The sequence below is a fragment of the Tachyglossus aculeatus genome, chromosome 5, assembly GCF_015852505.1.
Source record: "Tachyglossus aculeatus isolate mTacAcu1 chromosome 5, mTacAcu1.pri, whole genome shotgun sequence".
NCBI classification, from domain to species: domain Eukaryota; kingdom Metazoa; phylum Chordata; class Mammalia; order Monotremata; family Tachyglossidae; genus Tachyglossus; species Tachyglossus aculeatus.
Genome location: NC_052070.1, coordinates 63,544,511 through 63,560,785, shown reverse-complemented (window position 1 = coordinate 63,560,785; position 16,275 = coordinate 63,544,511). Strand labels below are relative to the sequence as shown.

General features: G+C 43.9%; 1 protein-coding gene across 7 annotated transcripts in view; it reads right to left on the bottom strand.

Annotated features, from left to right (window-relative positions):
• Positions 1–4,033: 4,033 nt before the first annotated feature.
• TJP1 (tight junction protein 1) overlaps positions 4,034–16,275 on the bottom strand; it is a 135,066-nt gene continuing 122,824 nt past the window's right edge. For 4 of the 7 annotated variants that reach the window (XM_038746823.1, XM_038746829.1, XM_038746824.1 and 1 more), the window contains 3 exons: positions 15,827–16,044; positions 11,215–11,358; positions 4,034–5,597 (listed from right to left, as the gene is read on the bottom strand). In XM_038746823.1, the coding sequence (XP_038602751.1) occupies positions 5,503–5,597; positions 11,215–11,358; positions 15,827–16,044 (457 nt within the window). In that variant the 3' untranslated portion in view covers positions 4,034–5,502. The remainder of the gene's footprint in view (positions 5,598–11,214; positions 11,359–15,826; positions 16,045–16,275) is intronic. The other 3 variants (XM_038746828.1, XM_038746830.1, XM_038746827.1) reach the window with 2 other exon arrangements.

The following is a 16,275-nucleotide window of genomic DNA, read 5'->3' as shown; positions in this document are numbered from 1 at the left end:
AGGCCTTCCCAGGCTGAGCCCCTCCTTCCTCTCCCCCTCGTCCCCCTCTCCACCCCCCCCTTACCTCCTTCCCTTCCCCACAGCACCTGTATATATGTATATATGTTTGTACATATTTATTACTCTATTTAACTTGTACATATCTATTCTATTTATTTTATTTTTTTAGTATGTTTGGTCTTGTTCTCTGTCTCCCGCTTTTAGACTGTGAGCCCACTATTGGGTAGGGACTGTCTCTATATGTTGCCAATTTGTACTTCCCAAGCGCTTAGTACAGTGCTCTGCACACAGTAAGCGCTCAATAAATGCGATTGATGATGATGAGTATTTCATTCTTACCTTCAAATACCCCAGTGGTTCAAATATAGATCTCCTCCAAGGGGCCTTCCCTGACTAAGCCCTCATTTCCCCTTGTTCATTCATTCAATCATATTTATTGAACGCTTACTGTGGACAGAGCGCTGTACAAAGCGCTTGGAAGAGAGACAATTTCTGCCCACAATGAGCTCACAGCTGCTGTGACCTTGGGCAAGTAACTTCCCTTCTCTGGGCCTCATTTACCTCATCTATAAAATGGGATTGAGACTGTGAGCCCCTCACGGGACAGGGACAGTGTCCAACCCGATTTGCTTGCATCCACCCCAGCACTTAGTACAGTGCCTGGCACAAAGTAAGTGCTCAACAAATACCATTATTATTACATATCCACAATTTATTTATTTATATTCATGCCTGTCTCCTTCCCTAGACCGTAAGCTCATTGCGGGCAGGGAATGTATCTCTCAATTCTGTTCTGTTGTACTCTCCCAAGCATTTAGTACGGGGCTCAGCACACAATTGATTGATTGATTACAGAGCACGTAATCAAAGCAGAGTTACCTGCCTTCCTTGGCCACCCAAAGCTTCTCAGACCAAACTTTCTACATCAAAGTGGAAGGATAAAACAGGAATGTGTGGTAAGCTCAACCTCATTCAACTTCTCATCTCCTAATGCCCTGCTTGAGCATGCAACAATATAATTATTATTATTTAATGGCATTTATTAAGCGCTTACTATGTGCAAAGCACTGTACTTAATATAAGCGCCCTGGAAGCTGATACTTGAATCCGTTTACAGAAAAATCATCCAACTCACCAAATTGAGGCCATCATTACGGGTCTTGCAGACATTCAGCCAGGAACTGTAAAGGTCAATGCCTTTTTCTTTTTGGAAACACAAGCCTCTTGAAACATTTTGCATGGGCGACCTGGAGTTAACTGAAGAACAGTAAAGCTAAACAACAGATTATTCACCACTCTTTAATGAACCTAGACTCTTCACTGGTAACGGACCTGAGCGCACTCTGAATTTATAATATCCACTGATGCATGGAGTGAGAGAAAATGGAATCAGAAAGACAGCAGGGACTGGTGGAAAAAACACATAGGATGGGGAATCAGGAGTGCCCAATTCTAATCCCAGCCCCGTCAGTCGACTAATGTGTGGAGCAAATCCCGTAACCTCTCCGGACCTGAGTTTCCCGACATGTAATACAGGGGATAAATGTATCTGGTCTCCCTACTCCTGAATGCCTCGTGGGCCATTACGAACTGTATCCTGCTGTTTTTACAAAAATAATATTAACAGGGATATTTGTTACAGATGTACTATGTGCAATGCCGGGGTATATACAGGATAATTAGATCAGACCCAGTCTCTCGGAGGCAGAGACCTTTTTTAATGGTACTTGTTAAGCACTTACTATGTGTCAAAACAATTTAATACTAATCGTGGTGTTTGCTAAGCACTTACTATGTGGCAAGCACTGGGGTACATACAAATCAATCAGGTGGGACACAGTCCCTGTACTCGGGGAACTCACAGGCCAAGTAGGAAGGACAGATATTGAATCCCCATTATACAGATGAGGCAACTGAGGCACTGAGAAGCGAAGTGACTTGCCCAAAATCACACAGCAGGTAAGTGGCAGAGCTGGAATTAGAACCTAGGTCCTCTGACGCCCACGCCCATGCTCTGTCCACTAGGCCACACTGCACACTGAGAAGCAGAGTGGCTCAGTGGAAAGAGCCTGGGCTTTGCAGTCAGAGGTCGTGGGTTCATATCCCGGCTCCACCACTTGTCAGCTGTGTGACTTTGGGCAAGTCACTTCACTTCTCTGGGCCTCAGTTACCTCATCTGTAAAATGGGGATGAAGACTGTGAGCCCCCCGTGGGACAACCTGATCACCTTGCAACCTCCCCAGTGCTTAGAACAGTGCTTTGCACATAGTAAGCGCTTAATAAATGCCATTATTATTATTTTATTCTATCTCCTGGGGTCCAATCTTCTACCACGGATGGTATCATCCTGTTTTCAAGCATTTTCAGTGTCAACCAAGTGGTTCTCAAAACGCAGTCGGTCAAATTGCATTTATTGAGCGCTTGCTGTGTGCAGAGAGCACTGTATTAAGTGCTTGAGAAAGTGCAATATAACAATATAAGAGACACATTCCCTGCCCAAACAAGCTTATGGTTTAGAGGGCAAGAAAGCAAAACAACATGACCACCTAGGTCCTGACACATAGTCAGTGTGCTTGCAACCACCAAATTATACTGTCCGAGAGCAGAGGAGTAACAGCAGAAGGTGACCTAGTGGATAGATCACGGGCCACGGAGTCAGAAGGATCTGGGTTCTAATCCCAGCTCTGTCACTTGTCGGTTGTGTGACCTTGGGCAAGTCACTTTACTTCTTGGCGCCTCAATTACCTCATCTGTAAAAGGGGATCAAGACTGTGAGCCCCAGGTGGGATAGAGAAGCAGCATGGCTCAGTGGAAAGAGCACGGGCTTTGGAGTCAGAGGTCATGGGTTCAAATCCTGGCTCCGCCAACTGTCAGCTGTGTGACTTTGGGCAAGTCACTTCTCTGTGCCTCAGTTACCTCATCTGTAAAATGGGGATAAAGACTGTGAGCCCCACGTGGGACAACCTGATCACCTTGTAACCTCCCCAGCGCTTAGAACAGTGCTTTGCACATAGTAAGCGCTTAACAAATACCATCATTATTATTATAGGGACTGTGTCCAACCTGATTAGCATGCATTTACTCCAGTGCTTGACACAAAGTAAGCACTTAACTAATACCGTCATTAACTCAATGATTAACTCATTAATCACTAACTCAAGGAGAGCAACTATCTGAAAGCCGGTCAAGTCTAACCTCCAGGAGCCTAGAAACAGGAAGCTAGGAGATAAAAAGGCAGGCCGGCTAATTAGACAATAAAGGTTACTAAATCAGCTCAATTTAGAAGAGGGGCTGCACAGCAAATTTAAAAGGACAGTTTTTTCATGCGTGGCGTATGACTTTTAGACTGTGAGCCCACTGTTGGGTAGGGACTGTCTCTATATGTTGCCAACTTGTACTTCCCAAGCGCTTAGCAAAGTGCTCTGCACACAGTAAGCGCTCAATACGATTGATTGATATGAGGGAGAACTCATACAGTTCTCCCTTTTCAACTCCACCTTTACATTTATTGCTCCCAGTTACTAGTGCCAACTTTGAAACTGGGCAGCAATTGATACCGTAAATGTAACAGATGAGTCTGAATAAAGTTCAGAGGCAGGGATCAACCAGGCCATTTAACACAAACGTTGGATCCAGCATCCAAAATGACATTCCTCTGTTACCAGCAGGAATTCATTCATTCAACTGTATTTACTGAGCGCTTACTGTGTGCAGAGCACTGTGCTAATCACCTGTTGAACAGATTGACAAAGTATTGGCGGTGTCTGTGAGCAGATTGGACGCCCCTCCCTCAAAAAGTAAATAAACACCGCATATACGGAAGAGACCCACAGTGCTTGGCACATAGTAAGCACTTAACAAATACCATAATTATTAAGGAGCAATGAGTTTTGGGGTTTTTTTGGAGGAGGTGGGCAGAGGAGGAGAGATGAAGAAAGACGACAGACAGGAGGAGAAACATGGGGAAGGGAAAAAAAGAACACCCCATGAAGCTTGACAGATGAAGTCAAACAAGAAACCAGACACAAAATTGTTATTTATTTTAAAAAGTTTTATTTGGTAGATTTAGAAATTTGAAATTTTAATAACTGCAAAGAAAAAAAGAGGCCACACTTGAATAGCTAATAACTGATTAACAGAATGCAGTGGTATATTATCTAAACAGAAATTGTGCTGATGTGCCGTAATAAATTGTCTATTAGTAAAAAAATACATTTCAGGGCACATAGTACAGCATTTGTATCACAAATTACAGTAGGGATACTTTTCAAGAATTTAATGAAACTAGAGAATTCTGAATGTTTTTTAAATGCAGCACTTAAAAATGTAACAACTGTGCATTTTTTTTTTCTAAAAAATGTCCTCGCTTTTGGATCGTAGAAATGCTGCTTTATTGCTGCAGATGTTGAAGTTCAAGGCTCAAAAGGTATAGGAGAGAATACAAAGATACCCTTAAGAAACTTGGTTTTGTTTTTTATATATATAAAAAAGGTAAAGTTTATAAAAGTTAATTTACAAACCAAGAACAAAAGTGGTATGCACGCATTATGTACAAGCATCCTTATAACATTTTCAATAAATTTTCAATGCATAGCAAAAAAAGCCATACCACTATTTTCTTCTGGGTCTTTTCAGGCTGATCGCTCATACTTTGTTTAAACCAGCGAAAGTTCAGAATTAGTCGTTTTCTCAGTCTGTCTCATGATATATTACTGTATCCATATAAGCACAAAAGCCGTACAAACTTAGTGATACAGAGCTAGGATGAACTAAGACTATATTAAAAACAAGAGGGTAAGGCATCCCTGCTGGTTAATATGTCTGTAGTAATAAGGTTAATTTACAAAATCCATAGTGGCCACCAAACCATAGTCTCAGACGCTTTGTATTCTTCCTGACGACTCAAGTGTTTTCACGTACAGTTGGTCAACTTGCTCTTACTTGCCTGCCAAAGTAATGCTAACCTGTCCCAGGAGCAGGATGCTATTACCTCTAACACACTGGTCTTTCAAAACATTCATTCATTGAATACTCTGTGCATGTTAAAAAGGCCAAAAGCAATCGGGGGCCAAAATGCTGCATTTTTACCCACGAACTTAAGGAGATAATACTCAACCGAGAACGCAACCCGTCCGCTCACTGGTAATGGAGTGAAATCCACCTATGCGGAAGTAGCGGTGCCCATTCAAAATAATAACAAAAAACCCCCACAACTTTAAAATACAATACCATCACGAAGCAAAGTATCAGAGAATCCCAGTCACTTTCCCAATCTTCAGCTACTTTCCCCCCTCTCCCATCTCTGTGGCTTGCGGTATGTCTGACTGAGCGTGGTGGGGGTCAAGGCGAACTTGCTCACCGTCATCAGTTGAACCAAAATGCTTAACACTAAGAAGTCCCAGCATCACTTATGAACGCGTAATACTAGAGAGAGTGGTTCCATTTCGATTCATTAAGTCTAACCCAGTTTCACACTGTTTCCTCAAGCTTCTGGTTTAAGGATTAGAAGTGGTCAATCAGCACAGAAACACAGTTTGCTCCAACAAGATAATTAGGATCTCCGGGAAGAGACTTATTCTGCCAGGTTTTAGGGTCACCTAAGGGAAGAAAACACATTTTATTGGCTTTCTTGTAACACATCCTTTTTTCAATCTCTCATAAATCCCAACACGACACATTTTTCCTTTAACGCTTGAGAACAATTAAACCAGTAGCCTGCCCCTTAATATTATATTTCAAAATCAACCCAATGGTGCCTGGGCATTTCTGTGTGAGTAATCCAAGCCGAATTTCTATACCTTCTCGTTTACCTTCCTTAGGAAAGGCATGTACTGTCTCATTAGGTCAACTTCACAGACTATAGGAATCATAATGGCACTGGACAAGGAAGGAACTCAGAAATTTTTACATTCCAGATGAGTGAACTCGAGAGACTGAAAAAGGGCTGGAAAGCCCCCAATTCAAGGTGCTGCACCTCTTGACTGTGGGATAGAATACATTCTTATTTTTAAAGATCACCTCCCTTTCTGAAACACTGTCCAAAAAGGCAGGGAGTCCTAAAGCTAAGAAGAAAATACTGCAAGAAGCAGCCACAAAGAGATCTTAGGGGTTTAGGTGGGAACATAGGATTAAGAGCGAGCACGAGTATTCTTGCCTGCAGGAAATAAGCAATGACAAATAACCTGAGCCGATTACATCTGGGGTGCCTCGACTCATGGTTCTGCTTCTGAAGAATCTAGATAAACTAAGGTTCACATATATCTGCAAAAGACAGGCGTGTAAAGGCACTTCATTCCCATTTTGTAACTAAAACTAGAAAGCCAGTAGTCTGCGGATCACAGGGCTCAGAGGAACTTGTTGTAATATTCACCGAGAGTGGGGCAAAATCATTTGGAAGAGTAGGAAGAAAGCCGAAAAAATGTGGCCTGATGGAAAGAGCACGGACCTGGGAATCAGGGGACCAGGGACCTACCTAATCTTGGCTCTGCCGCTGCCAGCTGGGTGATCTTGGGCACATAACAACCCTCTAGACTGTAGCTTGTTGTGGGCAGGGAATGTTGTCTGTTATACTGTACCCTCTCAAGCACTTAATATGGTGCTCTTACACTGTAAGCACTCAACAAATTGATTCTCAGGCCTGTTTCCTTATCTCATTCTCCCTCCCCACTAACTCATTCATATTTATTGAGCACTTACTGTGTGCAAAGCACTGTACTAAGTGCTTGGAAGAGTACAATCTAGCAATAAACAGACACATTCCCCACCCTCAAACAGCTACTGTGAGCCCCTTGTGGGACAGGAACTATGGTGGGCTTGACTGTCACATCTACCCCCAACGCTTAGTACAATGCTTGGCATAGTAAGCATTTAAATACCACCATGATTACGATGATTATAACCTTGGCCGGCTGCACTGTATCGATCACATTACTGCGTGCTTACTCTGTTCGGATCATTGTACTAAAAACCCTTGGGAGAGCACAATAATAGTCTGGATGGTGAGACGCACTGAAACAGATACAGACAGGGGTACTGGTCAAGAATAAAGATACACAAGTGCTGTGGGGCTGTTACTGTCTCTATACGTTGCTGACTTGTACTTCCCAAGCACTTAAAACAGTGCTCCGCACACAGTAAGCGCTCAGTAAATATGATTGAATGAATGAAGGAAAAGTGCTTACAAAGGTTCAGATCCAAATGCCTAGGCGATGCAGATGGGAGAAGGAGAAATGTGGGCTTAGTCTAGAAAGGCCTCTTGAAGGAGAAGTGATTTTAATATGGCTTTGAAGGTGGAGAGAGTTGTGTGGGGGCGTCTTTCTTATAGTATTTAAGTGCCTACCCTGGGTCAGGCACGGTACTAAGTACTGAGGTAGATACACACAAATCAGGTCCACGGCCCACATGGGGCTCAGAGTCTTCATCTCCGCTTTTCAGATGAGGCAACTGAGGCCCAGAGAAGTGAAGCGACTTGTCCAGGGTCACACAGCAAACAGTGATGGACCCGGCATTAGGGCCCAGGTCCTTCTGGCACCCGGGCCCGTGCTCTATCATTCATTCATTCAATCATATTTATTGAGCGCTTACTGTGTGCAGAGCACTGTACTAAGCACTTGGGAAGTACCAGTCGGTAACATGTAGAGACGGTCCCTACCCAACAACGGGCTCACAGTCCCCTAAGGCCATGCCGCTTGCTTTGCACATAGTAAGCGCTTAATAAATGCCATCATTATTACTATTATTATTCTCCATCTGGTATGAGGAAGGAGGGAGCTCCAGACCAGAAGGGAGGACATGGGCGAGGGTTTGGCGGCAAAAAAGAAGACAGCGAGGTACAGTGAGTAGGTTGGAATTAGAAGAGAGAGGTGTGCTGGCTGGGCTGTAGTCGGGGATAAGCGAGGTGAGGTAGGAGGGGGCAGGCTGATTGAGTGTTCTAAAACTAATGGTGAGGAGTTTCTGTTTGCTGCGAAGGTGGGTGAGCAACTACTGGAGGTTATTGAGTGGGGAGAGATGGGCTGAAAATTTTTTTTTTAGGAAAACAAGCAACAGAGTGAAGGGAGGACTGGAGTTGGGAGAGACAGGAGGCAGAGAGGTCAGTGAGGAGGCTGATGCAGCAGTCAAGTTGAGATATATTAAGTGCTTGGATCAGTGTGGTAGCATGCGCATAACCACAGGCAGCTAGAAGGTTTGTGTAATTTACCACCCTGAGCATTTTCTAGCTCATCTGTTGGATGGCCAAGGCCTAGTTTATTCATTGAGGGAAAGAGGACAGGAAGGGGGAAGGCAGGGCAAAAATCAGGCTGGACAGTGTGCCTCCATTTTGCTTTGGCCGATGACTACGTCCCCTCGATTGGCCACCCTCATCCTAATAAAATGAAGGTTTTACAGATTTAGAATTTACAGGGTTAGGATTAGCACTCCTAAACTGCTGAAAACTCCACTCGTTGTAGATTTATATACTGAGGAGCTCCAGTTCGACAACCCAGTCTCATCATTCCTGTTTATTAGGGAAACAGCTATAAAGTGATGTACTCTAGGTGAATTTGAGGTGTTCGAAGTGTGTGTCAAACCTAGGGCCTGAGCTTTAGCAGCCCTACGTTAAAAGCCAATGCAGACAATGGTTAAAAAGAGAGGACTGATTCCCCACGGTGAGTGTTCCAACAGTTAAAAGGGGTCATATCAAGGCTGGGCCTTAACTTTGGGTGAGAGACTTGGCACTGAAAGAGAAGCTTCAAAAACAAAAGCGGAAAGATCAGAAGAACAGGCACAAACCTTAGCCTGCCATTATTAAAAACTACACTGGAGAGAAGACCAAAGCACAGTCTCATTCAATAGGGAAAATTCTAGAAGTCATTCAGTTTGGCTACATATAAAGCTGGAAATAAAAAAAAATAACAACCCTACATCTACGCCTACCTTAAACCCCCAGGTCAACTTCTAAATCCAACTTCAGTGCTATTGAAGTTGAGCTTGCTCTACTTAACTTTATGCCTAAAGAATCTGAGTGTTCAGAAATAGCAGGCCCGCTCATGAGGCAGTTGAAAATAATAATAATAATAATGGTATTTGTTAAGCACTTACTATGTGCGAAGCACTGTTCTAGGGGCTGGTAGCTTATTCATTCTGTTTTGACCTGAATCACGACTTCAGGCCTTCTTTCTCCCACTTCCTACCTTGGACCTCGAAAATAATCATAATGATGATGGTATTTGTTAAGCACTTATCATAATAATAATAACGATGGCATTTATTAAGCGCTTACTATGTGCAAGGTGATCGGGGTGTCCCATGGGGGGGCTCAGTCTTCATCCCCATTTTCCAAATCAGGTAACTGAGGCACAGAGAAGTTAAGTGACTTGCCCGAAGTCACACAGCTGACAATTGGCTTACTATGTGCCAAGCACTGGGGTAGATACAGGGTAATCAGGTTGTCTCACGTGGGGCTCGCACTCTTAATACCCATTTTACAGGTGAGGTAACTGAGGCACAGAGAAGTGAAGTGGCTGACCCAAGGTCACAGAGCTGACAGGTGGCGGAGCGTCCTCTGATTCCCGTGATCCGTGATCCAGCTGTAAGGGCCACCAGGCCAACTGGCTAGTTTGATCCTCATCAATTGTGGGGAGTTTCAGACTACCAGTGGTGCCTCAGTTGCCCGAGATTGGTCCCCAAAGCCTCGCAAGACCCCGTCCCGCCTTCCCAGCTCTCCCAGCTGCAAAGGTTCGGCGGCACTACAGAACCCAAGAGCCACAGCAACCTTGAAGAGCAGCGTGAAGCTGCTACTCCGAAGTGGCCCAACCCGGCTTTCCTTCAGCTTCTCAAAAATGTCCTGACAGGAAAAAAAAAAAAAACACAAAAAAAACAAAACCTCTTGCTAATGGGGTCAGCCGTGAAGGAAAGCATTTTGACTTACCACACACAAAAAAAAACCAAACAAAAGAACAAATTTAATACAGAGCCACCAATGATTGCCTAAGTCAATGGCAAATTCAATTAATTATTGCATTTTGCAAAAGTGATAGATTCAATAATCTACACTTGAAAGACAAGATTTAACATACACATCAAAAAGATGAATGATTACTTTCGATTGGTTTGAAAATAGGAATTTTTTACCTTACCGTATTAACAGCCAACAAATAATGATTAACGATACACTCAGTTCTCCTCTAATATAGGAGTTATGTTCCTGAAACTCCGTGTTATAGTAGTACAAGCGCCTTGACTGATGCTGAGTAGGTGTGCAAATCCTATTCTTCCATTATCGCGCTGCATTCTCTCTACAGCGTAAGCTTGTTATGGGCAGGGGCCACGTCTACCAACTCTATTCTACTCTAAGGGCTTAGCACAGTGCTCTGCACATGCTCAATAAATACCACTGATGAATTGAATGATTCTATTTTTACAGACAGAATGTTCATCTGCCTCAGCATAAATGTTTCCATTCTTCAAACATTTCCCAAGGCTATCTCTCTCTCACCACAGCAACTGGGCACTCTTTACCAATAACTTCAAGTCTCCTCCTTCCTATACCCCACTCTCATCTTCCCTGCCTCCAATCTCTTGCTCGCTCTCCCCAGCCTGAAACTCTTTCCCTGCCCCTCATGCCCACAGAGTGCTAAAACTCAGTCCTCCCCACCTTTTAAAAACTTTGTAAAATTTCCACCTCCTCCAACTTTCCCCAATTAACTCCCAACAACTAACCCATTTATATCATACTGCCCCCACCTCTATGTATTTACACAAACCCAGCCTCAGCACACGTGTGCATATGGACAGTCAACTGAACACTTAATTATTCAGTCAGATTCCTCTACTTACAAACATTTTGTGTCCGTCACCCCTGTTCGAGCGCACGCTCCTCTAGGCGGGGAATGCATCTAGTATTTCCGCTGAACTCTCCCAAGCCCTTGGTACAGTGCATTACACTCAGTACAGGCTTAAGAAATACCACTGCTACCATCACTACAGACATAAAGTGCAGGAAGAACAACCCCTAATCCCCTAACGGCATTCTATACAAAACACATAATGAAAGCCCCGTTAGGGGAGAACTGAGTGCATTTTTATGACAAATAAATCTGGGGAATGCTGGTAATGGACTGGAAAGAGGCACACCAAGTGTAATGACAAACGCAATTACGCGACCATCATTAGCCCAAGGTATCAATTCCACGAAGCACCCAAAAGCCCCGAAAGGACAGAGGGAGGACAGCGTACCCGACGAGGAGTCGGATGATTTTAGAGCAAAAGACCAACCATCAGGAGTCATAGACGCACAGTGTGGTAAGCGCAGCTCCACTGGCTTCAGGAACTTTAGTCCGTGGGGTCCACACATAACTAGAGGGCTGAGCAAGGTTTCACCTGGAAGTCAAGAGACAAGTTTCACCGTTAGCCACAGCAGCCACCCTGTACGCTTCTGCCCGCGGTAACCACCTGCTCTCGAGTAGGAGTGCAAAGGCACTGACGTTTCCACGACCCGCGCCCTGCTGTGGGCAGGGCCACTCCTCAGTCTCACACCTCTCTGGGGGTTCCCTTGCCTTCTCTTCAGGGTCCCCTGGGGAACAGGAGGCAGTGGCCAAGAGGACATGGAGCCTGTCTGAACATCCTGACTTCTACTTACTATTCGCTAAGCACTTACTCATCCACTTGGCCCTCTTTCCAGCCTCCTCTTCACTGAGTCTCGAATTTATTGTGCGCCTATCTCCCCTAATAGCCTGCAAAGCTTCTTCAGGACAGGGGTCAGGTCTTCTCACTCTACTGTGCTCGCCCAAGCGCTTGTACGGTGCTCTGTACACACTCAACGAATCCTATGGATTGAGTCCAGAAGGAGCAGCCCGTTGCTGGGTAGGGACCGTCTCTATATGTTGCCGACTTGTACTTCCCAAGCACTTAGTACAGGGCTCTGCACACAGTAAGCACTCAATAAATACGACTGAATGAATGAATGAGTGAATGAACTGCAGCTTCTGGATGTTATACGGAATATCTTCTGGGCCTCTTCCAGCAAAACGTTTCATCAGTGTAATTTACTGAGCACTTACTATGTGCAGAGCACTGGGCTAAGTGCTTGGGCGACAGAGTTGGCAGATCTGTTCCCTGACAACAACGAGCTTAAAATCTAGAGAGGGAGCGTACAGTTTCTAACATAAATACTTCATGGTGCTTTTTTTAATGGCCTGCTACCAAAAGATAGAAGGGGTTGGGACAGGTGCATGTAAGACTGTGTTCTCATTTCCTGAAAAACGGAAGTTCTCAAAACTGAGGCAATTGGATGCAGATGTTAGGGGGAGACGTGACGTAGCTTCAGGGCCTAGGAAGGAAAGAACTGTTGTACGGTGTAAAAATGGAGGCTGTGACATAATTCATGATGGTTCTCAAACTGTAGGCTTTAGAGGGTGGATTCAAACTGGTCCTACAAGCAGTCTTCCAGCATGACTTAGGGAAAATGGGAATGAATTGAAACAAAGAAATTCAAGACGGAGGCTAAAGGCTGGAGTTGATTACTGGACTTTCCTCTAGCCAGAAGGCCACACCACAGTCTGAGGCACGGTAGGGAAATGAGCCAGAGGGGAGAGAAGGAGAGGAGGCCCTGACACCCCGAGAACCTGAGAAGATCTTGAGGCTAGGTAGCCCTATCATATCTTCCTCAAAAGGGAAATAATGCCACCAGCCCACACCAGGACTTCATCTGCAGTCCTTTTTCCTGGCCTAAAACAACAAAATTCACATGGCAGGGAGGTAGCGCAATCGATGAATGAGACAGTTCTCAATTGGTTTGAGACCCAATGTTTCCTTCTAAATTATTTCTTCGTTGGAAAGCCTAAATGATTTAAAGACTACATTCAAAACTGTTTTTCCTCTCAGTTGCAGACTAAGGAAAGTTCACTGCAATGAAATAATTTCCCTAACTCTTTTAACCCAAGGTTTACATTTTAATGGGATTTCTACCTGTACAGGCTAAAATCACCAAATGCAAGATGCCTTTGGGTAACAACAATAATGATGATGATGGTAATAATGATGATAATGGTGATGAAATATATAACAGTGGTATTTAAGTACTTATATGCCAAGCACTACACTAAGCGCTAGGGTAGACAGGCAATGGTTCTATCAAATAACTGCTACACAACAATGCAATAGATTTAAAAGTTAGCGCAGCCCCTGACAAGCGTTTTCTGACTGCTTCTTTCAATCTGCAGACAAGGCAATCCGATGGGGAGAAAAAAGTGCTGAACTGGAGAATTAAGTTTTAACTACTCAATCCACTCCAATTTATTACATGACTTACTTGCACAGATTAATTCCCTCGTCATTCCCAGGCTTCACAGGGACATCATGAGCCTGAATGAGTTACTGGGCTACTTAGCAGATGATTATTAAAAAAGCATTTGAGAATATCAGACAATACCAAGGTCTTAAAATAAAAATGTACCTTCTAGGAAGGTAAAACAGCAACAACTGAAACAGTGGTTTGGGGAGGCTTAGAGAGTAGTCCAGAGGAACCATTTACTGTTTTATAACTCACTAAATTCTTCTGATCTGCTGGGTAACCAATGTTTCGTTTTGTAATTTAATCAGGCAAAGTTATTCCACAAAAATCCATGATTGTGAACCATACCAAGAGTACTTTACCTTCAGCAACTCCTACCTGGCGGTTCTATCACAATATCAATCAATCAAATCGTATCTACTGAACACTTAGGTGTGCAGGGCTCTGTTCTAAGTGCTTGGGAAAGTACAAACAATGTAACCAACACATTTCTTCCCCACAACAAGCTTACAGTCTCTAGACTGGGGAGAGACAGACATTAATATAAATAAATAAATTGTGGGTATGTACATTAATGTAAATAAATAAATTGTGGATATGTACATTAATGTAAATAAATAAATTGTGGATATGTACATTAATGTAAATAAATAAATTGTGGATATGTACATTAATGTAAATAAATAAATTGTGGATATGTACATAAGGGACACGGGGCTGAGGGCGGGGGTGGTCAATAAAGGGAACAAATCAGGGCGACATAGAAGGGTGTGGGAAAAGAGGAAATGAGGGCTTAGTCGGGGAAGGCCTCTTGGAGGACATCTTCCTTCAATAAGGCTTTGAAGGTGGGGACAGCAATGGTCTGTCGGATATGAAAAGGGAAAGTGTCCCAGGCCAGAGGTAGGATGTGGGCAAGAGGTTGGTGGTGAGATAGACGATATCAGGGTTCAGTGAGTTGGCTGGCATTAGAAGAGCAAAGTGTGCTGGCTGGGCCGTAGTAAGCAAGTAGCGAGGTGAGGTAGAAGGGGGCAAATTGATTGAGTGATTTTAACAATGATATGGAGTTTCCTGGCTTAGTGGAAAAAGCCAGGGCTTGGGAGTCAGAAGTAGTGAGTTCTAATCCCGGCTCTGTCACTTGTCAGATGCGTGACTTTGGGCAAGTCACTTAACTTCTCTGTGCCTCAGTTACCTCATCTGTAAAACAGGGATTAAGACTGTGAGCCCCACTTGGGACAATCTGATTACCATGTATCTACCCCAGCGCTTAGAACAGTGCTTGGCACACAGTAAGCGCTTAACAAATACCATCATCATCATGCAGAGGTTGGTGGGCAACTACTAGACCTTCTTGAGGAGTGAGGAAACGTGGACTGAACATTTTTGTAGAAAAATGATCCAGGCAGTAGAGTGAACTACGGAACTGGAGAGGGGAGAAAGAGGAGACAGGGAGGCCAGCAAGGAGGCTGATATAATAATCAAGGCGGGTTAGGATAAGTGTTTGGATTAACGTGGTAGCAGTTTGGGTGGAGAGGAACGGGCAGATTTGATCGACGTTGAGAAGGTTGAACTGACAGGATTTAGTGACAGACTATGTGGGTTGAATGAGTGAGAGGAGTCAAGGACAAAGCCAAGGCTTGTGAGACAGTAAGGATGGTGGTACTGTCTACAGCGATGGACTAGTCGGGGGGGGGACAGGGTTTGGGTGAGAAGATAAGGTGTTCTGTTTTGGACATGTTAGGTTTGAGATGACAGCAGGACATCCAAATAGAGATGTCTTGACGACAGGAAGAAATGTGAGGCTAAGGAGAGGGAGAGAAATCAGTGCTGGAATTATCTGCATAGAGGTGATAATTGGAAGCCATACGAGTGAGTGAATTCTCCAAGTTAATGGGTGCAGATGGTGAATAGAAGGGACCCAAAAGTGAACCATGAGGGATACCCACAGTTAGCGGGAGGTAGGCAGGTGAGGGGCCCGCAAAAGACATTGAGAATATGCAGCCAGAGTGATAGAAGAACCAGGAGAGGACAGTGACAGTGAAACCGAGGCTGGCTAATGCTTCCAGGAGAAGGGGGTGGTCGACAGGGTTGAAGGTAGCTGAGAGGTTGAGGAGGATTAGGATGGAGTAGAGGATTTGGCAAGAAGGGGATCACTTGTGACCTTTGAAAGGGAGGTTTCTGTGGAGTGAAGGGGACAGAAGCCAGATTTTGGGGGGGGGGGGGGGGGGGGGGGGGAAGGGGTCACAAAGAATCAGAAGAGACGAACTTGAGACAGTGGGTGTAGAAAACTCGCTCCAAGAGTTTGGAGAGGAACGGTAGTACTACCACAGTATTGCTCTTCCTCTTTGGTGAGCCACGACAACCTAAACTAGGACCCGGAATTGAATTTTACATTTAGCCAACTCCCAAGTTATTCAGATTCATCTATCTCTAACGGCTACAATTAATAGCTATACTATTTGGAGAGAGTCTCTCTCGTTTACACTTGGTAATTTTTTTTGTGACCTGCAGAGAACAATTTTTAAAGATAAGCAACAGAGAAAGGCATTGAACTCTTACCTTTTTCTTTATCTAGAGGTGGCAAAATGCTATTATCTCGGCAGACCTTGAAATAGATTTCTTGTTCGATGCCTTCAGGAATGGCTCCTTGTGGAATAATTATACTAACTCCAGTTTCAATCGAACTTAATACGCCGCCATTACTGTTAAAAATTCCTCTTGCCGTTGCCACCACAGTGTGACCATCCTCATCCTCATCATCTTCCAAAGCTGAAGGGCTAACAATTTTAAGAATTCTTAATTATTGTTAGGATTTATTTTCTCTTCAATAAGCAAATTCCTTAAGCTTTGCTGAAAGAAAACTTCACATTTCTCTATGCCAAGAAATGTCATTTTAACGAAATAGTTTTGGCTTAAATATTAGGAAGAACCAGATCATGGTCTTGCAAGAGAAATCTCATTTATCAATCAATCAATGGCATTCAGAGAGCACTTACTGTGTGCAGAGC